This window comes from Periplaneta americana, chromosome 13 (assembly GCF_040183065.1).
Source record: "Periplaneta americana isolate PAMFEO1 chromosome 13, P.americana_PAMFEO1_priV1, whole genome shotgun sequence".
Classification (NCBI taxonomy): Eukaryota; Metazoa; Arthropoda; class Insecta; order Blattodea; family Blattidae; genus Periplaneta; species Periplaneta americana.
The window spans coordinates 51,606,177-51,631,743 of record NC_091129.1 but is presented as its reverse complement, the minus strand read 5'-3'; the positions used below and the strand labels follow the sequence as shown (position 1 = coordinate 51,631,743).

The window sequence follows — 25,567 nt, the reverse complement described above, 5'->3', positions numbered from 1 at the left end:
ATAATCGAAAACTTATTGAACATTTTCACTGACGGGTCCATTACACATATTTGCAAGCACTGTTGATTTAGAATTTTACAATAAACAATACAATTTAAATAATGATTATTCGCTGATGACAAACCTACTTTCAGACAATATTAGGACGACTTCTGAAGAGCACTTAATAAATTTGTGAATTCTGTGAATATACCATAATTATAACTGTAGTATTAAATTTTGATCCTCTGGAAAAAAATGGTTTCTTAAAAGAAGTACAATAAAATAACTGAAATAAGAATGTTTAGAACAAGAACCTCATTTTAATTACGATGTAATACATTATATTTCTTAAAACAATAGTTATCACTCATCATCAACTACACGTTATTAATCCATCTGGTTTATTCCACTTTTCCACCACCGTTTATTTGTCTTTCCACGTTTCTTCTTCCTCTGGGTCCTTAATCGTAAAGTAGTTTTGGTATTTAAGTATTTGGCACTCATATTAAGTGTTGTCTTCATCTTTCTTTGTATTTAATTATTTCTTCGTTTAAATTTAAAATGTCCAGTTATTCTCGAGTTTCGTCTTTCCTCTTATGGTCGTAGAAATACCTCGCCTCTGGAATTCGTTACCTAATGACGTCAGGGACTGAGGACTTTATCACAATTCAAAATTAAATTGGAAAATTTTGTCTTAGTTAATGTTTTTAGGTATTGCTAGAAGTATTGATTTGTGTTTTTTCTTTCTTTTTCTTTTTTAATCTAGATTAAAATTGTAAGTTTCTTGTTTATGTTACTTAATTAGTTAGGATACAATTAATTATGATACTTAATCACTCATTTAAAGTTTGTGTGACTGCAACCTGTGTATATTTTGTGTGGCTTTACTTTGTTTATAGTGTTTTTTTCTCTCTCTCTTTATTTTTTGTGTAGCTTTATTTTGTAAATAGTGTATTTTTTTTCTCTGTTTATTTCTATTATTGTATTTGTATTCCTGGTGTTGTGGAAGAGAAGGCCTGATGGCCTTAACTACACCAGAATAAATAAATAAATAAATAAATAGATAGATAAATAAATAAATAAATAAATAAATAAATAAATAAATAAATAAATAAATAAATAAATAAATTGTAGCCCGCTAGTGATATAAAAAATCTAATATCTGAGATTTCAAGCCTCTTCATCTGAGTTACAGACAGCAACCAATTTTCATTGTCACATAAAAGTACAAATAAACGAAACTGTGTTGGAAATAAAGGCGCTCAAGGTCAGAACATGGACGTCTCAAATGTGAAGTCTCGCAGCTATAGAAACCACTAACTATCTCTTGTGTAGTCCGGACTAGTGCGAGGCGCACCTCGCATGCGTCGGTTCAGAAAAAACAAAGGCTTAACAGTTGTTCTGCGCAGTTAGTGTGGCTTGATTAATTAAGTTAGAAAATAAATGCCACAACTGTATAAAATTCACACACAACTTAGGGCTAGCTAAAAATTATTAAATAAGTACTCTATATGTGTATAGTTGAAAAATTATATAATGTAATAAATAAAATATAAATTAGTTAGACAGGTGAGGCTGTTGTTCATTGCGTATCTTCTCATTTCCTATTCTACATTTATTTCCAGACGATACTTGATTTTTTTATCACAGCGACCTCCAGAAAGCCAGATTCACACAAATATCACGTAGCAAGTTGAATTAAGATTCGCTAAACTTTACCACTTAGCAGCGGTTATTAATCTTTACTGATATCCAAAATCCTGTTGCTTTCATGCTGCCAAATTTGGTCTTCAATGTATTGTCGCCAGACAGATCAGTAAGATTTTCTTCTTCTACAGAAAAAAATTGAGATGGCCTTTGGTCCAGAATGGATCTTGAATCCCTACAAAATTACCGATAATATCTTCAACATATTTTTTTTTTCAAATCTGTGATACGAGCTCTTATAAAATAATCTTCATGTTATGAGAGAAATCTTCATTGAAGATCACAAACTACAGCAACAAAGAGAAACGATCTTTGTCACAGTCATCATTCATTTTTCTTTTTCATATATGCATTTTTTTTTCTTTGGAGGCTGAAATATTCTCGAACAATTTCAAAATGTGTATGTTAAGTCTGTGGAGAGAATGATTCAACGCATTCAACTCGTATTTTTCCTCTTCAAGAAACGTGTACCCTACATTTATTTTCCTGTCGCAGTTATTAAATGCAGGAGACAGCTCTTACATATTGCCACAAGAGTCATTGAGATATGCAGTAGTACAACAATGACGTGTATTCGGCTCCCAATCCTCATACAATTTATTATTATTATTACTATTATTATTATTATTATTATTATTATTATCATCATCATCATCATCAACTGCTATGGTCATCTAGCGTATGAGTAAAATGAAGGTGATGATGCCAGCGAAATGAATCCAGGATCCAGTGCCGTATGTTACACAGCATTTGCTTGCTCTTAATGACTTGAAGGAAAGCCGCGGATAAAACCTCAACCAGGTAAATTGACCCAACCAGGATTTGAAACCGGGCCAGCTCGTTTTACGGTCAGACATGCTAACCGTTACTCCACAGCGGTGGACTACAAATTTTTAAAAACCTTACTTTCACTGGGCGAGTTTTACAAAGTTTATCACATTCACCAAATAATCTAAGACCAGACTGAGTGGAGGACTCGGGTACTTTTCTGTTACTGCTGCCTTGTGACATATAGCCAATGTGTCCATAGTGCACCAGGTACTTTGTTTTGGACTGAGAGAGAGTGTGTCCATAATGCGTCAGGTGCTTTGTTTCGGACTGATAGACACTGTGTCCATAGTGTATTAGGTGCTTTATTTCAGACTGATATACATTGTGTCAATAATGAATCAGATGTTTTGTTTCGAAAAAGCGCTTGCAATCCTTCTTAACGGCCTAAATGAATCCAAGATTTCGAACAAGATTTGAGTTTTTGTACTGTAACTTACATGCAGTCATACTAAAAAAAAAAAAAGATGGTTTGCTATATTGCCATTACAATCTACTAACGCACATAGCAAACCAAATGTGCACCCATATTATTATCAGTCGCGAAGCGTCAGGGTAGGCAGGGTAAGCTGATCTTTCCCAAACATTTTCGAAGAAGTGACAAGATCAATTTAGAATTTAGTTCATTAAAAACAGGAGCGTTTCCGCGTTTCGTTTACCTTTTAGCGACGTAAAGCACGGCCTAGATCACTATGCCTTCAGCCCAGCTTACCCAAAAGTTTCATCACGCTTCGCTACTGAATTTATTGTCCGTGGCTTTATTCAGTTGCAATCCTAATTCTTGCTCTTTTACTTTCTCAATTAACTGATCATTTAGATACCCCGCCTTACGCTACTCGTACATTCTGTAACTCATAGTATTGTTAGTCAAAGAACCTTTCAAAACAGTTTGCCTGTCTGGTTGGCTCAGTTGGTATAGCGCTGGCCTTCTATGCCCGAGGTTGCGGGTTCGATCCCAGATCTGGTTGATGGCATATGCTTAAATGCTTAAAGCTTAAATGTAACAGGCCTATGTCTGTAGATTTACTGGCATGTAAAAGAACTTCCGAAGGACAAAATTCCGGCACACCGGCGACTCTGATATAACCTCGACAGTTGCGAGCGTCGTTAAATAAAACATAACATTTATTTTAACATTCAAAGCAGTTTTCCCGCAGACTTTCCGATTGTAAGTTCACCATATATATAAAACAGCCGGTAGAAGTCGTTATTGACTCTATAGCCTACGTATTGAAACACCGTATGGTACTAGCAAAGAATTGCTTGAAGTTGGAAATTACTGAGAAGTACCTTTTTGTTGTTTTAAATCTTTTATATTTACAGTAAAATAGTCGCGATATTTATCAACTGTGTTTCGATAGCTGGTTTCTAAATGGTATGTTAGCTTACTTGAGTTGGTACCAAGACTTTACTGTGGACTCTCTTCGTTGTTGACATCTGCCGATGTAAAGCCAAATCCAAATAATTTTCAGGCTTACATTTATGCTTCTTCACATCCCCACCACTAGTTTGTGGTGCGTCCTCTTTATTTTCATTCCTGCTATGCTTAATAATGCTAAAACTCTTGTTTTTTTTTTTTTTTTTTTTTTTGGAAAGTAAGAGCAATTTTAGAAAATTTGCTTGATCACAACATCATTCGATCTCAAATAGTGAGCGCCGTCTATATTAGTACTGAAAAGCGAAACAGTTAGTGGTGCGGTTCCTTAGATGTCTATGACATAAATACATCAGTAATCCAGTTCTAAAATCACGTGGGCTAAATGTCATTGCAGTGAAAATGTTAAAATGTTTCGTGACGTCCACGTTAGTCAGTCATGACGGGAACAATTTGTCAATTTTATTTTTATTTTTCATTCATTATCGTTACATATTTGTTTTCATACAAACTTTATACTTCTTAACTTGGTACTGTGAAAATCTCATTTGAGCATTATTCCAAAAATTTTCCTCTATTTATTCTTTATTCTTTCTCGTAATCTATAAAGGCTATGCACATCGCACGTTGTTTTCTGTGTTAGGATATTGAAAACATACACTCTATACATGGCCTTCCTTTTCTTCAGCCATTCTCTGTTTCAGTAAAGATTTCTTCTACTACAGTGTTTACTATATTCTATATTATATTTGTATACTATGTTATTAAGCTGAGCTTAATAGGCTGATTCCTCTGCACTTTCTAGTTATCGTTCTGTCAACTTTTTAAATATTGAACAAATTGCAGCTGTATCGCATTATTGTGCAACGCAATAGGTTTTGTGACAAATAGTAATGAAATCAATAATACTTTCATATGTATTTTTCTTAAAATAATCATAAGTATTAATTACATTAAGAAAATTTCAATGAATTTATGTCGCTTACATTTTCGATACGTTAAACCAGTAGCGGAATTTTTTTAAATACCTAGACTATATTATCATTTTATCATTTTGAAATATGTTTTAATTTTGAATTAATATAATTACAATTTCGTTGCACAGTAGATGAATGCTTACATTCATCCTTTATATATATATATATATATATATATACACATATATAGATGCCTACATGTTTTGAAAATATTATCGGGCTAAATTTCTTTTAAATAAATTTATTTGTACTCTTTACACATTCAAAAAATCTAAATTCGGCTTAATTCCTAAGACATCATATCTATGGCGAGTCCTCGGCATCACTTCATTTCCCCCTTTGATTTGATTACCTGGTTGGGTTTTCCGAGGTTTTCTCCAACCAAAAGGCAAATGCCGGGTAATCTTTTGGCGAATTCTCGGACCTCACCTCATCATTGTAGAAAATTACTAGATTGTAAAACTGTAAATCTGTAAAATATTGTAAAAATGTGTAAACTTTGTAATTGTAATGTTGTAATATTTTGACTTGTTCCACATCTTAAAGCTTCATTGCTCATGTAATACTTATGGAAGATAATAAATGAATGAATGAAACTTTCTTTAATTTCGTTGTCATAAAACAACTCTGTATTCGGAACATCTCTTTTTTTTCACTCACCTGCCTGATGAATGGTGTGAGTGGTGGATGTCGAACTCGAGGCCCTTGTGTCGTGCTGCCAAACTGTACCGTCCCGTTTGCCGTCACCAATGGTGACATTACATCCTGAACTTTCTCCGCCATTTCGCTCCTGAACCTGAAACCTGATCAACATTCCTGACTTAGGGATATAGTGTTAAAAGTTGTGTAATCAAGATGTACGTATATTCCTGACTTCTTTAGCTTATTGTGTCACCCGACTAATGTCCAAATCATGTCTAAAATCTATGTAACGAATATGATATATTTTTTCATCATAGGTTCTGAATGTTTCGCGACAATTCAGTTCCTTTATCATGCTGGCATGATTTTCTCGTTCAGGCCCATGGTTTATTTCTTCTCACAGATATCATTTAACAGACATACAGAAATGAAATCACTCATTATGCACTCAATTAAAAATGTAAACTTTTGTTTATGTTTCTGGGTTGCACATACACGCATTATTTGTAATCTCAAAAAGTAATACATCTGACTTCATTTATAAATATTGTTTTGTTTAAGTAAATGTATGGATCACTGGCGTAGCTCAGGCGGTAGATGCATTTGCCAGCTGATCCGAGGCTGTGCTAAGATCTGTGTTCGGTTGCCGCTTGGGTTGATTACCTGCATGTATTTTTGCCGAGGTTTTCTAAACTATAAGGCTAATGTTAGGTAATCACATAGCCAAATCTCGCCATGTACCATCTAGATATCACCAATTCCATTGACTATAAATAACCTAGTAATTTTTAAGTAACCGACAAAAAAGACTTATGATTTTAATTTTGTACAAATTTACATAAAATATGTTTTCTCAATAGTGGGTACTTGACTTGGGTCATTGACCCAATCATTCCCATTTAGGTGTGGTGCGCAGTAATTGCACACCTTTTGTGCCGCCATAGTTTTGTCCTTTGTACTTGAGAATCGATCTACATATCGCCAGATCATGATGATCATTATTTATGGAGCAGTGGTGAAATTCCGATAAGGGAAACCGGAATATTCCACGAAAACATACCACCAAGAACAGTCTTTGTTCAACATAAATTCCACTCGGGCCCGCCGGAATTCCAAACCGGTTCTATATCAGAAGCACTATAAAATCAGACCGTTGAAGGAGAAGTTATAAATCTAACTCTGTAGACATTTGATCGTACATAACATTGTGGAGTTTGTAACTAGTGACTGCTATTATTCTTTAAGGTAAAGGGACCCAAAATTATTCACATATTTGTATATCTGCACATCGCGTGGTTTTTTGTGATGATTGTTTTTTCCTACGACAGAAACATTGTCATTTCATTTATCACTTTATATTTTATAAAGAATAATGAAAATTTTCGAGTGTTTTTCAGCACATCACTGAATTGTATTATTGTTTCATTACAATAGTAATAATGATAAGATGTTCGGATGAAAAGAAGCCAAGAGTATACAAAAGAAAAAAACAGATTTGCTATACCTAGCTCTCAGTATGTTGTTCCAGAATCGGATTCTTTTCTGTGTTCGAGTTCACGTACATATTTCGTTCTAAAACGACGACCATACCTCTGACTGAGATTGTGGCTGAAAAGAATAGTAAGCTTACATCTTTTATAATATATAATTATCAGACAGTACATCTCATTTCACAATATGTCAGAGGAAGAAGAATAAAATTGTTGTACACATCTCAAGTCTCATTAATGAAATATGTTACTATTTTTAATATTAGGTAATGTATGCAATAGAGGGGGAAAGGAACTAGCTACCCTACCCCATTACCTCCTGGATTAGTTGCCTCATGCGTGAAGTCTTATTTGTGTCACTTATGAGGTTCTAACCTTTTTTTGGACATTGACTAAACAACAACAACAACAATGACGACCAACAGCCGTAATACACTTTAGCAGAATTGGCCATAACACGCATGGAAACCTTCCTCCCGCTGGAAGTTTTAGCATTCTTATCTCATTTGCTTTTATTCTTCGGAGTTCGTCAATGTTAAGGCCCATGTTTCTGATCTATATAATAAAGTAAGGACTACCATTGTTTAGTAACTTTTCAAAAATTTCTCTGGTCTGTCTTTCTTTAGTAATGTTAATTTTATTGTACCTAAAAAGTTGTTGAAATGTGGCTAAGTTTGAATCTACAATCTCTAGAGTTTATGTAGGAGAAGTTACAACCGAGGTCATTGAATCCACTGACTATTAATAACAATTTTAGATCTTTGATGATTTTTCCCTTCAAAAGCCAATATTTTAATTTTCTTTGTAGCGATATTCAGATTATAGTCGTAAAATGTACGCGTATACTGCCTTTTGTAAATTGTCTTATTAACATAGCCTAAAAAAGAATTGATTAATTCTTCCCATCAACCAAACAAAATAAATTATATATTTAAAAAAAAAAAATTAAAGTAACATAATACAAAAATTTGTAAAACTCTTTAGGATCTCACTATCACGTACTACCGTGTAGTTTCAATAGACACCGTAAAGCATGCATTCCTGTATTTTCTATCACCAGTGTACTTATTCAGTCCTGCCACCACTCTTACAGCGAAACAGGAGATGAATACTGTACAAACTGGGATATCATCAAATTATAAAATGCTTCAAACGGTTTAATTAAAGAGGTTGTTTCGTCCAACTTGGCACATCATATCTAGGTGAGAATTGTATGAAAGAAAATATGATGGGTTTTGTTTGTGATGGGGTTTCAGTTATGCTTACTTCTTACTCGTATTACAAGTAGTTTTTAGAGAACCCGGTGGTTAATTTCCGCCCTCACATAAGCTCGCCATCGGTCCCTATCCTGAGTAAGATTAATCAAGTTCCTAGCAATATATTCCACTTCCCTCAAATCCATTTTAATATTATCCTCCCATCTACGTTTCGGTCTCCCCAAAGGTCTTTTTCCCTCAGGTATTCCAAGTAACATTCTATATGCAACAGTTATGCTAAGTTAAAAAAGAAAAAAGCTATTGCCAAACACATGCAAGAAATGGTCCCCCAATTTAGTGTTTTCGCATTGTGCTAATCATAGATCGAAAATAGCTGTTCATGATACTAGCAGAAAGTTCCAGATGTTGTTAACTTTCATGTCTTCCTTGACAAAGTCTATTCAGTCTATAACATGTCACCAAAAATGCAACGCAACTCAGTATGCAGCATCCTTATACAAAACATTTTGCAAAACAGGTAAAATTTTTACTATTAGCTGGATTGCCGCAAGTTTGAGAACTGTAAAATCTTTTGGGGAAAGCTACAAATTTCTAGCGCGGAACTTCAAAGAAGCTTCAGTTGATACTGCAAGAGATACAAGGAAACGAGCAAAATATTCTAGTCTAAAAGCTCTAGCATCTTGCTATTTTGTACTAAATTTGGAAATAAGGTTGGATGGTCTTACTGAGCTCTCGAACTTATTCTCGACTCTCCAGAAAAGGGAAATCACTCTCCCAGATTGTGACAGGACTATAAAAAAGCTGTATAACAGTTCTAGAATCCATCATTTCATCTCCTGGTCCCTAGATGGAGAAAGTAAGTCTGCCGCAGAAATGACAGTTTCCAGAGGAACTGAATTTCATGAAAGTCATCATTATGTAGATGATATGGCTCTTCTTAACACAAAAATGTGGTCTCATGTGTCTGGTATTACTTATGGTGATAAAGGTGTGAGCAGACTGTGATATTTTTCATTTGCCAGAAAAGAAACTCTTTATAAATGCTTTTCATGAATTTATTGAATGTAACACTGGAACACATGAACTGAACGTTTTAAAACACACAATCTACATTCTGCCTATATCACCATAAGAGTGCGAAAGATCATCAGAACAATGAACGAAGTTGTGCAAATCTAGTCTTTCAGGTAAAGCTCCCTGTAAAGCAGATTTGAATAATTTCAAGGGAAAAATTGTTCCGGGGCCGGGTATCGATCCCGGGACCCCTGGTTGAACGTACCAGCGCTCTATCAACTGAGCTACCCGGGAACTCCACCCGAAACCGTCTCAACTTTTCCCTTTATATCCACACAACTCGCGTGGGCTGACGAAACGCCAGAGACCCACATCGAGTGCACACAATGAACGAAGTTTTATTAAAGAAGAGAAATGCTCTCCCAGTCTGTCGGACAAGCGGGTTCATATTCATCAGCAATGTCGGCCCTCCATTTTAAGAGTTCAATCCAAATCCGTAAGGGCTATTCCATCCCAAATCGACCGAAATAGCCTATAGAGAAAATTGACCTTGCAATTTTTAAACACAATGAAACTTTTTCTGTCCGTAGACAACTGTGATATAATGCTTTGTGCAAAGTTTGAGGCATCAGAACTTAATATTATTTAAATTAATAATATTTAAATTTATCGTATTTTCATAAAATTAGCAAATTTAAACTGTTGTGGCTCCGAAACCCTTTCACCCAATGATCAAAATCATGGTTTATTTTGATGCTGAGAAGTTAAAGTTTATATTGACATGTAAACAGTTTTTCTTACTTTTTATGGAAATGGAGAAATTTAGATTTTTCTTCATTAAGATGCCTTTGGCCACGAAAAAATATTTTTGAAAATATATGGTTAGATTCCGCACTGAAAGCACAAATAAACACATATCTTTTACTGGTGGTACGTTGATAAGAAAGTATTGAAAATATCAAATAAAAAAATAAATAGTACGCGCGTGAACTAACCAGCTGACTGTGAGGCGGGAGATAGCCGAGGAAAGCGAGGCCAGTAGACATAAACACGTGATGTGTCGTCTAGCAGTCATGGCTGTGCTAGCTTTATCACAGGTTTTCATAAACACAGGAGTAAAATGACGCCCAACGATCGCTATCTTCAGCTCTCGGCCAGTGCGTGCGGTACTGCGCCGTTCAAGTCTAGGCGTGTGAAAATAATCTATTTAATACCCTCGAAACTTATTGCCGAGCCGCTAAGCAAACAATGCCGAATCGCTCTTAATGATGCAATGTTTTTTCTCAATATTTTTTTACATTTCTACAAATGGCCAAAAAGCCTAAAAGCAAGTAAAATCAGATTATCTGTCTCTCTGTGTACAACAAAACTAATAATAATAATAATAATAATAATAATAATAATAATAATAATAATAATAATAATAATAATAATAAAATTAATAATAATAATAGTTTTATTTTCCCTGACAGAGTTAAGGCCATCAGGCCTTCTCTTCCACTCAACCAGGATAAAATCACATACAAAAAAATACGTACCGGTATACAAATGTTAACTTAAAAATAATAATAAACACAATTAAGTAAAAAAGAGAGATTGAGTACATATACACAATCAGTATTAACTTTAAAATAACAATAATAAAAAATATATATAATAAAAAAGAGACTGAATATATAATCACAAACAGGAAAATACATCTAGTATACAGTATTAACTTAAAAAAAAAGAATTAATACATATGAATATAATCTCACAACTAAAGGAATAGTAGAATTAGTATGATCAGCACAGCATGTGTTACATTGAGACAATGACAAATACCTAGATATAAGTGTTAATGGAAAAATAAAGTAATGACTGTGTAAAATAATAATAATAATAATAATAATAATAATAATAATAATAATAAATAAAAATGATACCTAAAAACTAATTCTTTGCATTTAAAATATACCTAAACAACCTAATTTTAAACAACTAAGGACTAAGACTACCCCTGATTTCGAGCGGCAGCGAATTCCATGAGTGGGCCATGGCTATTGAGAAAGAACTTGAGTACAGAGATGTCTGATGACGTGGTATTGATAGCAACAGATTGTGCTGTGAACGTGTATTTCGATTATGATGTGAAGCTAGGAGAGTAAACCGAGAGGCAATGTAGTTGGGTGTGGAATCATGTATAATTCGATATAGCATGCAAAGAGAATGTACTAAACGTCTATCTTGCAAGCGGAGCCAGGAGAGTTGTAGAAAATATTCCGATATATGATCATGTCGGCGGATATTGAAAATAAATCGGACGCAGACATTATGTACACGTTGAAGTTTTTGAGAAAGTTCAGCACTTAGGTCGCTATATAAGACATCACAATAGTCAAAGTGAGGCATTACAAGAGTCTATACTAGAATTTGTTTGAGTTTAGTAGAAAGGAAATTTTTCAGGCGTTTCAAAGAATGCATGATAGAGAAAACTTTTCTACAAATATATCTGATTTGCGTATTCCAGTTCATATTAGAGTCGAAATAGATGCCGAGGTTTTTTACAGTTGCACTGAAAGGAATTATTTTGTTGTTGAGAGAGACAGGCTGAAGGGTGTTCATATTAATTGAGGATAAAAGCCTTTGCTGCCCCAAGAGAATGGCTTGGGTTTTATCTGGATTGATATTTAGCCCAAATTTCCTTGCCCAATTATTAATTGACAAAAGATCGTCATTCAGGCTCGACAAACGTCCATTAACAGTATCAGGCCGAGAGTGTGTATATACTTGAAGGTCGTCCGCATTAAGGATTACTTCTTAACATAACCTACCAAATGTCAGCTTCAAAATAAGCTCTCGTTCAATGTTCTGCAGTAAATGGTTCCAGAGTTCTGAGCGCTGAAAGGGGCTTGTTTTTATAAAATACGCTAAATTTGTCGCTCAATAATACGAAAAGCGTTTGACTTTCGACAGTATATTTTTGAAAATGCACTCCCCTCAGCATCTTGTATAAGTTGGGAAAAAATTAGAATATAAAAAAATGCGAGGTTTTTTGCTGATCGATTTCATATGGAATAGCCCGTAAGTACGTACGGTACAATCATGCCCGCAAGATGGAAGGCGAAGTGCAAATGAAATGGGAAGTAAGAAATAGCAGCCAGTAAAAGAGGTAACATGTGAGTCAATCTGTGTACTTCTGGAACAGATTGAACAGATTGTAGGGTGAATTTTTACCCGTCTACCGTTTTGTTCAGTGATTTCACTGATGTACGTACAAATTGAATCTTGCAGTGTGTTGGGAGACCGGAGGGAAAAAGACCTTTGGGGAGGCCGAGATGTAGATGGGAGAATAATATCAAAATAGATTTGAGGGAGGTAGGATATGATGATAGAGACTGGATTAATCTTGCACAGGATAGGGACCGATGGCGGGCTTATGTGAGGGCGGCAATGAACCTGCGGGTTCCTTAAAAGCCATTTGTAAGTAAGTAAGTACGTGTACAGATACCGAGACCAATCTGTGTACTTGGCGTAGGTCTACGTCACCCGCACTAGCAGGACTACCCGAACTGAAAACGTTCGCCGGAAGTTAGCTTATCTGTTACGTGTTGATCCCTCCCGGTGGAAAGTGTTTGTGTTCAGAGCATTACTTGCTCACAGCCCCCTCGCCCAAGCTTTTTAACGATCGTGCAACAGTCGCTAAGCACAGAGATTAGTTCCGGTATCTACAATATAGGTCTATGTCTCTTAATCTTCAGTCCTCCGTTGATACTCCTAATAAGAAAGCAAGAAAGCCGTGGCATATTCTGGAATAATGACATGGGCTATCACTGACAAGAAAAACCAGATAGGCCTAAAAAACTAACACGAAAATATATAATTGTTAAAAAATGTGATTAAAGAAGTCATGTATAAAACAACCAGTGCAATATTGAACTATTAATACATTTCAATTTATCTGTTTTATCGATACATGAACTTCAGCCGTCTTTCCTTTCGAGTGATTTTGAGAGAACTTCTGAAGAGAATACAATAATGTAAATTCATTTTTCAAACGCACAAGGTCAAAATATGAGCTTTAAGGTTCTTTAAGTTCAGAAAATACATCAACAGATATACTATACATCATAACATACTGTCAAAATTCATACAATTTAAAAACGCCACAAACTTCAAGTGTGTCTGATATTCAAATATTAACTTAGTTTGTGAGCCATAACGGTGTCCAAACTTCACAAAATATTCTTCAATACATGATACAAGTATCTTCATCATTATATTTTCTCCTTTTAGACTTGTGCTCTTCTCCCTCTTTTAGATCATCAGTGTTTACATTAAAATATTTTTTGTAGGGATTCTTATTTTTTTCCCTTCCAGTCGCTTCTCACTTAAAGATTCGGAGTAGTTATTCCACACTTTACGATTAAAAGTTTGCTTCGTACTTATGCAGGGAAAAGAGATTACCCAATAACTGTTTTACTTTGTATGATTCATACATTGAATATTCATCTAAAAGAGTCTAACTCCACACACTATTAAACAAAAATATTAGAAATACGTTGCCCGACTGCCACTATAATAAAGAAAATTGCACACGCTTCAACGCTTGCAACAGCAGGCTTTACTTCCTCCCATCACAACAATAACACGTGGCCCGTGGCTTCTACTTGGTTACAATCTGTAGGGAGTAATTTAATTTTTTTAATGGGGACATATGAATTAAAGTGAAATTATAATGACAGACAGAGTAATTATCTCATGTCTCCATGTTAATTAGCCTACTATACCACTGCAGTTTATTTGAACCAGGTAACCAACTTTGAAGCCGTTAGCCCTGTGAACTCACAGTATACTTAATTGCCCTGTTAAAATATTTAGGTTTTGCTAAAATATTGTCAATAATTTATTTATGGGCAGAAGGAAGATCCTGGGAGGAATGGCTAAAGCACGTGGGAAAATTAGAGGGAACCAAGGAGGTCGTGATCCATTTTCGGAGTAATGAATTACGTGAATATTATATTACTTATAGACACATCCACACACTGTGTCAGATAGGGGAGTTAGGCCTAAAATGACATACTTGGGTAAAATGACATACTATGTGTTTTGTGAAAACACTGTAAGCTGAGTTTGACTTTACAGCTCTATAGTGCACAGAAGCTGGAAACAGTGGTTACATCCAAATTTCAGCAAGCGAAGGCGCTTTTTGGTGAAGGAGGTGCAACTAAAGGAAAAAAAGTGCAAGACGATATAATATTGTTGAGGTATGTTATGTATTTTTTGTCCTTTTAAGCTTCAAATATTAGTGAAATAATGTTCATGATTGAAAACATGAATATTTCCCTCTATAGAAAGCATTACAATATCCAAATTCATAAAGAGGTTAGGTCGTACTAGCACTACTTCTTATTCTTCTTCATTCCGGGTAAAATGACATACCACCTACTTGGCTAAAATGACATACTATGTCATTTTACCCAAGTGCATGTTTCTGCCTGGAAATGAGAAGCCATATATTACGGGCTATATTATAGTGGCATCTCTCTCATTGCTCGACTGAATTTTTCGTAAAGATTTTAAAATAGGTGAGATGGGGATTTCTTTAAAATATATAAACCCCTAAAGTTTCTAAAATAAATGTATTTTCAATATGTATATTCACTGAATTTTGTTACTCTGATTTATCCTCTTATGAATGAGTTAGGCTTTGCGAATCTGAAGTTCACTTGCACCTACTTCACCAAAAAGCACTTTTGTGCAAAACATTGTAAGATGAGTTTGGATTCACAGCTCTATAGTGCACAGAAGTTGGCAACAGTGATTACACGTCATGTTAGCCTTCCCTCGTCACTGCACCCACCGACTCCAGCCACTTGATGTCTCTTTCTTCGGGCCTTTGAAAACATATGATCAGGCCGTTACAAAGTGGCTGAGGAACCATCCTGAATAAGTGATAAGACAGTTTCGAATTGCGGACTTATTTTCTGAAGTCTATGGAAAAGCTGCAAACATCACCAATGCATTCGGTGGATTTTCTTCAACAGGAATTTGTCCACTCATTTCGGACATATTTCCTGATCACTTATTTAGTCCTGCAGCGCCCACAGACAGACCTCTAACGAATGCAGTCCCTACAGATAGGCCAAAGGGTGCAACACAGAAGAGCAGTTTAACAACAAGGAATGCAAAAGAAAATATGTAGAGCCATCACCAACAACTGCTGCAGCAGCGTAAACGTCACAAACGAGGCCTTCACCTCATGTGACCAGTAAGAGATCTCCCCGATTCACTCTGGCACTAGATCTCTTGCGAGAAGAAAGAGAACACGTGAAGGGTCCGAAATCGAGCATCTCTTTTATTAACCAATTAAAATTAAAGGAAGCTGAAAGAAGAGCTGTAGAAGAAAGGTGTTCAGCAAACAGAGGAAAAACACAGCTTCAGTTTGATCTAAGCAATGGGGACCAAGATGAAGAGAGTGACTTCGATGGTGATGTTGAGAACGATGCAACTTGTCTGTACTGCAATTAATTTTACAGCCAATATAAACCAGAAGAAACATGGATACAGTGCAAGAAATGTTTCTCATGGGCACACAATGAATGTGCAAGTGTATCTAAGAGAACAATTTTTTTTTAACTATGTAAAAATTAACTTAAGTGTGTCATTTTACCCTAGTAAATTGGGTAAAATGACATAGGTTGTCTATTTCAAACATACCTCACAGGTAGCTAATAAATTGAGAGATCGAGTGCGGATGTAAATCTGAAAATATATTTTCTGTCCTCATTAATAATTATAGTTCCCTTAACTTTCATATATAGCTAACTGTAAAATCATTATTATTATTAATTTTTTATAATTATTTGTAACAAAATAGAGATTAACATACTTTTAGGTATGATATAGCCTAAGCCTAATCTGTAAATATTTTGTAATAAAATAGATATTGACGTAATTTGAAAAATAATGTAGGCCTAAGACTGATTCTAAGTACATATTTTGTCCTCTTTTTTCGATCAATGTCCTTCTTTTCGAAGCTTTGTGTCCTCTTTTTTTTTTATCGATGTGAATCTGGTCACCTAACTGAACATAATCTGCGATGTGTATTGTGCAAAATTGAACAAACAGATGAAAACCGTATATAAAGTGTAAATTATAAATAATTTTGGTTTTCCCTTACTCTTCATTTGGACGTGGGCTTCAGTGATAGCCTTGATAGCCCACAATATACGTCACTAAAAGAAAGGCTCCCTTGCCTGAAGATTGCAATTATTCCAAAGTGAATTCCAACTAATATTGTCCGTTTGAGTCGCTGTATTATCTGTATTGGCCGAGTAACACGCGAATTTCTGTAGCTTCACATCTGTGCGCCACGTGCTCATCGTGCAAACAAAACAATTGACTTGGGGCGTTGTTCGAGTGTTTTAAGTGCCGAGACGCTGCCATCATTAATATTCAGTCCACGCAGTTCCATTCATATATAGAGGATTCCACTTTCAGAAAATAGCATATTATGGAGCTTGTTCCAGCAACTATTTACAAGTATTTTTCTTGAGAAATGGGAATTACTTAGTTTCATTTAATTCATAGAACATAATTTCATTGAGAAGTAGATCGATTTCATATGCCACAATTGTATTACACCTCTAAAATTACCATATATTTAATTTACGAATAACAGGGTAACAGCTAAATTGATGGAATAGTCTTCCGCTCTCTTGCCAAAGATCACCGTTGAAAAACATAACAGACAAGTAGGGGTGGTACAGTTGAGGCTAAGATTTCACACTGTTAAAACACGCTTATTTGAAAAAGTATACAAAATTTAACTGTCAGCAAAACAACAAAGGTACAGTATTAGGTATGTATCTTAGGTTCTTGCTTGATTATAGTGTGAAGTTAATAATGGACCCGACGCTGCAAGGCACAAGGTATAGATGAAGAAGAAGAAGAAGAAATTATAAGTACTTCTTAACATTTTTAATAACAGAAAACGTGTGCTGCACATAATCTTAATTTTGTATTATAAGCGCCATTTAATAACGGAAAATGAGTGCTGCAAATAATTTTAAATTTATATTAAAAGCGCTCCGTAATATTTTTAATAACGGAAAAAGTGAGCTGCACATAATCTTAATTTTGTATTAGAAGCGCACCGTAACATTTAATAACGGAACACGTGTGCTGCAATTAATATTAAATTTTTATTATAAGCAAACATTTAATAACGTTAAACGTGTGCTGCACATAATCTTATGTCTTTATTATAAGCACTTCTTAACCCAATAAGATAACAGTTCTATTATTATCATCATCATTATTATTATTATTATTATTATTATTATTATTATTATTATTATTATTATTATTATTATTATTATTCAAATACTTGGGATGTACCATAAGCAGTAACATGTGCTGCTGTCAAGAAGTCAAAAGGAGAATAGCAATGCCAAAGGAAGCTTTTAATAGAAAAAAGATCTCTGGAGAAAGAATTAAGGAAGAGACTACTGAAGTGCTTTGTCTGGAGTGTAGCATTCTATGGGGTAGAAACATGGACATTATGACTAAGGGAAGAGAAGCGAATAGAAGCATTTGAAATGTGGATATGGAGAAGGATGGAGCGTGTGAAATGGACAGACAGATTAAGAAAGGAAGCTGTGTTGGAAAAAGTGGATGAAGAAAGAATGATGCTGAAACTGATCAGAAAGAAGAAAAGGAATTGACTGGGTCACTGGTTGAGAAGAAAGCTCCTTCTGAAGGATGCACTGGAAGGAATGGTAAACGGGATAACGGAAGAAAAGTTCGGGCCAGAAGAAGATATCAGATGATAGACAACATTAAGATATATGGATCATATGCGGAGACAAAGAGGAAGGCAGAAAATAGAAAAGACTGGAGAATGCTGGGTTTGCAGTGAAATACTTGCCCTTGGGCAGAACACTATGAATGAATGAATGATTATTATTATTATTATTATTATTATTATTATTATTATTATTATTATTATTATTATTATTATTATTATTATTATTTGTAATTGCAGTAACTTTTTACATCCCTAAAACTGTATTTTAATGCGTATTTTCGATCATTATGGAGCCTAGTTGAGGTGTCTGAAAGTTGGTCAACGGCCTAAATATCCGAAATCTAGTTATAATGTATGTAAAATATAATGTGTGTTTTTGCAGGCATCATTATGGCATTATTAGGTTTTTTTTATCGTTTTAACGGACTAAATGTACCTATGTTGTGCGATAAACTTTCTTGAACTCTGTACGTATTAGGAAGAGAGTGAGATAGAGATACTATACCTCACTCGTTCTACTAACGGAGGCATCTTGCGGCAACAGCGTACTAGCCAAGACCTGTAACACCAATGCTTTTTTCTTAAGATGGAATATTCTATAATAAACTCTGAAACACGCATTCGGTTGGTTGTATGTAGCAACTAAATTTCTTATAAGCAGAATGATACAGTTAACCGGTACACAAAATTATTATTTTTTTAATAGTCTACATACTTACTTACTTACAAATGGCTTTTAAGGAACCCGCAGGTTCATTGCCGCCCTCACTTAAGCTCGCCATCGGCCCCTATTCTGTGCAAGATTAATCCACTCTCTGTCATCATATCCCACCTCCCTCAAATCCATTTTAATATTATCTTCCCATCTACGTCTCGGCCTCCCCAAAGGTCTTCTTCCCTCCAGTCTCCCAACTAACACTCTATATGCATTTCTGGATTCGCCCATACGTGCTACATGCCCTGCTCATCTCAAACGTCTGGATTTAATGTTCCTAATTATGTCAGGTGTAGAATACAATGCGTACAGTTCTGAGTTGTGTAACTTGCTCCATTCTCCTGTAACTTCATTCCTCTTAGCCGCAAATATTTTTCTAAGAACCTTGTTCCTCTTCTACATACAAATCATAAATACAGAGAAACACAAAATACATATAGTACATATTAATAAAACATACAGGGCTCTCATTTCAAACCTTCCCGGTCTAGGTAACTATTTATTTCAATTAAATTTAAACAAAAATGAAAAACACTTCAACTTGGCTATAGAGGAGGAAGTTTAAGACCAGTGTTAATTGCATTTTATGTTTCACCTCTCACCCCCACCCACCCATTTTAAATTACAAATGGCACCCCTATATTGTTGTTGTTTAGTCAACTGTTCGAAGACAGATTTGAACATCATAAGTTACACCAATAAAGCATAATTCATGATGCAACTAAACCAGGAGATAATGGGCTAGGATGACCAGTTCCTTTCCCCTTCCATTGCTTACATCGCTGACTAATGGCAATATATTTCATTTAGACCTTAGATGTACACAAACAAAAATATGTTCTTCCTCTGACACATATCGTCAAGTGAGATGTAGGCTACTGTCTGATAATAGATGTACATACCCAGAAAAAAAATTCAGGTGGTCTAAATTTTGTTTCTGGGTCTGTACCGTTGCTTACGAGATTATATAAGCTGGCGCATAGCACTTGAAATACAGGTCTGAAGTGGTTCCCTCGTAATGCCAATTCCTCCGCTCGGAGCGTTGTTCTATACTAAATATTCATAGCAGAACACTTAAATGACATTGACATTTGGGACATTTAAATGACTCACCATTGCTTATTAAATGCTTCTTACAATATTTTATGTACAATAGACGTAATTTCCAAACTTCAATTATATTACAATAAAAGGCTGTCATTCTTGATATTAAAAGATATTACATATTATAAACTAAGGTACTACCTTTCTGTTGTTCAATTCATATACTGTACTTTTTCGGAAATTATGAAAGAAACTTAATATATTTTACATGAACACTGTAGTCTACCCTTTTCATGCATTCATTTATTATTATTATTATTATTATTATTATTATTATTATTATTATTATTATTATTATTATTATTATTATTATTTCAATGAATTAAGGTACTGTATTATCTTCCATTTCCCTGACTTCATAATTTAATAATTTGTAAGTAGGCCTAACTTATCCCTTTCTTTTTTTTTAATATATTGACATTGAAGTGTTATGATTTTTACTAAAGCAAACAGCAGTCACAATACATGATTAATACAAATGTGCGATTTTTCTTGCACAACTTGCAGCGGTGAAATAAATATCTAATAGGCCTGTGATTAACCTGTTACTTACAAATGGCTTTTAAGGAACCCACAGTTTCATTGCCGCCCTCACATAAGCCCGCCACCATCGGTCCCTATCCTGTGCAAGATTAATCCAGTAGTGGGTAGTAATAGCAAATGCTATGATATTTTAGTGTGTGTAAACAGTTTTTAAATTAGGAGTTAGAATTAAATTAATTAGGAAGTTAGACTGCAATATATGTGATTAGAAATGGTTTTCGAATTTGACCATTTCCCAAAACATAAACAAATATCTCAGGAAGCTCAGGGACAATATTTTTTAGAATTTGCCGATCATAGGCACATGCGCATCTGCTCTTCCCGATCCCCATTTCATTTTTAATAATGTCTGAATCTCGCTCCCCTGAGCTGTTTTCTGTCGTCACTCATGACATGTCAATTTAATGAAAACATAAAGTAAAATTTTCGGTACACCATGCAGTGATAATTGTACTTTATCATAACGAATAATTGTGTATTTATTTATTTATTTATTTATTTATTTATTTATTTATTTATTTATTTATTTATTTATTTATTTATTACTCGTAATGTCGTAATAATATTTGATTTGGCTTGGAGGATAAGGGGAGTACGTTACACTAAACTCGGCATGCTCAACATTAAAATCGCATGTTGTATCGTAAATAATGCAAATCGTATATGTGTCAATATTCAGCAGTAATAATTAACCATTGTCGTGGAATATTTCGCCACTATAAATGATGGTGGTAAATCATACTCTTTTCCACGAATAACGCTACTGATTGCCTTAAGGGGAGATGATGATATTTTTTGGTGAAAAATGAGTAAATTTTCAAAAATAATTTTTTTTCTTTAAATGCTCTGTGATATGTGTGGAATGCATAGCATAATATTTTGTGAGTATTTGTGCCCTTATCAGATGCTGAGACGCCATTTTCAAACTTCCTGCGTTGCGGATTTTTAAATTACTCGACCACTTTTATTGTTGTTTCCGGTAAATTGAATTAAAAAAAAAAATTCTTTAAAATACTCTTTGATATGTGTGGAATGCATTGCAAAACATTTCGTGGGTATTTATGCCCTTATCGGATGTTAAGACGCCATTTTTAAACTTCTTGCGCTATAGATTTTTAAATCACTCGCCCCCTTTTATCGGTTTTCGGTAACTTCATTTTTTGCTACATTGCCAGACAAAAATGGATATAATTCCTGAACTATTAACGATACATGCATGAAATTTAGAACACACATTCTTGAGACTATTAGGAAACTTTTCTCTGTAACAGAATTTTGTTAATTGATTTCATTTTAAAACTACGTCCGTTTGTTTGCAAGAAAGGAATTCAGAAAAGTGTTATTAAATTTCAATTTTTTATTTTACGAACGTAGTGACTAATATCAAAATTCTGTTACAGACAGTTTGTAGAGCATGCTTTTGCAAGTACATTGCAGAAACCGGGACGAATCTAACTTTAAAAATGGTTTAGATATATCGATTTTAGTAAAACCCTGCATTGGGTATATTTTTTTTCAAATCTGGGTCCCCAAATAATTTTTATTTTTCAAAATATTTCTTTTTGGTTGGGTTTCTACAGGTATGGGCTCTCTACATACAAAAAAATTAATATTTTACACCAAATAGGAAAAAAGTTTTAAAATATACCGTCCTCTCCTCTTAAGGTAAGACAAGCTAAGAACTATATTAATTTGATTTTGATGATGATGGTAATAATAATAATAATAATAATAATAATAATAATAATAATAATAATAATAATAATAATAATAATAATGTCTGAAAGTAGCAGAAACCGGTAGTTTACTTTCAGCAATTATAACAAATTAGAGGGAACGAAATCTGAAGGAAAAACACGGAACTGAAAACAATCAACTTGCCAAAGTAAATGAACCATATGAACAATGTAGTTTGGAAGCAAATTTTTAATTCAACAAATTCAGACTTTCGGGAAGCAAAATTGTAAATTCCTTTAAATGACGCTGAAAATCTGCATACTGATATTCAACAAGTCATCAATAAATCTCAAATAAGACTATAATATGCTTGGCATATTTATAATTTTCGTACTCGATCAATAATACACAATTAATCAAACTATTTTCACGATACACAATGCTTAGTAATGAAACTATTCATCATTTCTTAGTGCAGCGAGGCGAACCTAGCGGCAGAAATTGTCATGACTCTCAGAGACCTACTCTCGATCGTGCTATGCGCCAGCTTGAATAATCTCGTAAGCAACGGTCTGTAAAGTTGCCTCGTTTAATTATTAGGCAGCGGATTTCCTTTTAAGATTTGTAGGTCTTTATTGCATGCACCGATAATAAAATGAAAATGCGACGTTGTCACGTCTTGTTTGTTGCTGCTATATATGGGCTAGGCTTAATTGCTCAAAGCATGAGTTAATTTGAAGATTATTTATATTATTTAGATTATTTATTTTAAATTAATTATTTAAAGAAATAATTAAATGTTTCTCCATAAGGAAAACCGGAAAGTTTGACTTTTTGTAATAATTCTTTTATTGTTAAGGATTGGCCCTTATTGTAAGAACTATATATTTCACGGCGAATGTAATCACACGTAAAACCATCTACTTTATTAAATTTTGTGACTTTGTGTCCACGCTTTTTAGGTGTCTTAGGTCCCTTTTTTTTTTTTTTTTTTTTTACAATTTTACTTACAGTATTTCTATTTAATTTAAGAATTTTAGATGTCTCCGAAATTTTTCCTTGACCTAAATTGTTTTTCAGAACATACGTGTGAGCATTGCACACAAACGTTTGAAACTGCTTACATAATTTTGGTCTAGCTTTTGAATTTTAATTGTTATTTAACTCTGATATATTATTATTATTGTTATTATCATTATTATTATTATCATTATTATTATTATTATTATTATTATTATTATTATTATTATTATTATTATTATTATTATTATTACCACCATCGTCGTTATTGACGTTCATAGGTATCGGTTCCGACACTTCACTCGCATCCCACGGCCTCCACATTTTTATTATACACCGAACTGTAATATAATTAATTTTCACTGTGAACTAGAACAAGACACACTGCTAAAATTTGCAACTCTGGTTTATACACTCCGCGTGGAGTACTGAAGCGGCCTTCAAAAGACTTGACGACGACAATGGACAGCGACATAATTAAAATTATTGAAACTACAAAGCTTCCGTCCTCTTTGACACCGCTAGCCTACTAATTGAACATGGCTACTTTACATATTAGCCAGAACCTCAATCAGAGGTAACTCCTATATTAAGATAGGGTACTTAAATCTGAAAGAGTATTCAATTGTTATACATCTCATTCATAAGACATAGTAACAACATTGAATCAACTAGGTAGCTTAGTGGAGAGATTCTCAACCGGTGTGCCGCGCAGCCCCATGAAGCGTGTCGCAAAATTTTGGAATTGAAAAATAAATTTATGACATCCAGAAAGTCTCTTTACAACGCATTTCTTATTTACAACAAAGTATTTGATATAGTACATTTTATTTTGAAGCGGACTTTACCAATGAAACGTGAACACCTGCAACAATGCTCAGTTTCAGTATATACATGTGAGCGGTGATAGTGCGACTATTTGATCAAAAGTTCTTTATTTAGATTTTATCGTGGACAAATTTTTAATTTTAAAAAGTAATCTGAATCACGTTCTGGGTTAGGTGACAGCAGTGTTAATTCAAGTAATGTGAGTGAAAATTTCCTTCAGGGTTCACAAAAACGTACTGCATTTCGTAATTCATGAATACTTGCAATATGGTTTCGCGTGGCGTGGAGATGAATATAAACGAAATTCCGATTGTCTTATATGCGGAAATGTTCTGTCAAACCAGTCGATGGTGCCGAATAAAGCAAAAAGACATTTAGAACTGCCGTTTACAACGTCATATTTGTGTGAATCGACATTTTCTACCATAAAAATAGTGAAATCTAAAGAAAGAAACAGACTGCTGCATCTTGAAGGTGATTTACGTGTTAACATGTCAACCATAAGACCATGTATAGAGAAATTCTGTGCAACCCACCAAGAGATGAGTTTTCAGAAACGATAATGAAAATTTTTTCATCGTTCCGGCACCTTTTTGTTGCATTTTTCATCGTGGAACCGAAATATGTGTGAATAACTACGTTTTTAATATAATTATTTTTTAATTCCGCGTAGACCTTGAAAGTCTTAGTTGGACGAAAAGGAGGTTAAAAACGACAAAATTTCCGTGCAGTGAACAGTAATCATCTCCCCGTCCGCTATAAAATATTAAGTTACACAGAGTTCCACCAACTTTTTCTCCAGAAGAAAAGCACTGGTTATTATTATTATTATTATTATTATTATTATTATTATTATTATTATTATTATTATTATTATTATGAGACTAATAAAAGCAAATATGTGTGTCGCGATATTGTGGGCGTTCAATAAAGTGTGTCGTCAGTCAAAAAAGTAGGGAACCACTGGCTTAGTGAGCAGAGCACAGGAATCCGATGATGGCGGAAACGTATTTATGGTGAACAAAGCCATCGTTCCTGAAGGCTTTACTTTGGGATCTTCTTTTTCCCTCCGTCTTTATCTTTATTACAGTGGTAAACAGAACGGTGTCCGCTTGATGTAGTATTGCCACTGGCGCACAAAGCATTAGTATGAGGAGGTAGTACGTTTTCGGATGGGATGAAAGGCATTATAATGAGACTTAACCGAAACTTTATGTCTATATTATTGATTCGATATATGACACGAAATAGGTGCACGATATCTATGAATAAAGTAGTCGTTCGAACTTCAAAAAATCATTGCTAGATAAAAGGAGTGGTAAAGTAGGCCACATAAGGCTATTTTAGGCTGTGGCGCCATACAAAGGAAAAATAAATTAAGATTGTGTAGAAAAAGGGCGCCAACCACAAATGCAAGCATTGCCAGAATGTTATAGTAGAGTGTATAGCACGACAAACCAGCTTATGTTGCTCCTAGTAGGCCCTATACTGTTAACAGATTAAATATCGAAGAGTAGGATAATCCAGTAGGAAGAAGTGTATTGACATTTGATTGTTAGCTTTGGATAGTTAAGTGTAGTAAGGAAAAAATACAACAGAGGACTCCAATTTTTTCCGTCGAAAACAAAATCATGGACCGTTTATACCTGTATCTTGT

The 25,567-nt window shown here is 34.3% G+C and overlaps 1 protein-coding gene across 1 annotated transcript in view; it reads right to left on the bottom strand.

The window, feature by feature from the left end:
* LOC138711896 (facilitated trehalose transporter Tret1-like) overlaps nt 1-25,567 on the bottom strand; it is a 156,050-nt gene that overhangs the window by 62,002 nt on the left and 68,481 nt on the right. Inside the window, exon 2 of the mRNA XM_069843176.1 lies at nt 5,530-5,672. Coding sequence (XP_069699277.1) covers nt 5,530-5,652 — 123 coding nt within the window. The 5' untranslated portion in view covers nt 5,653-5,672. The remainder of the gene's footprint in view (nt 1-5,529; nt 5,673-25,567) is intronic.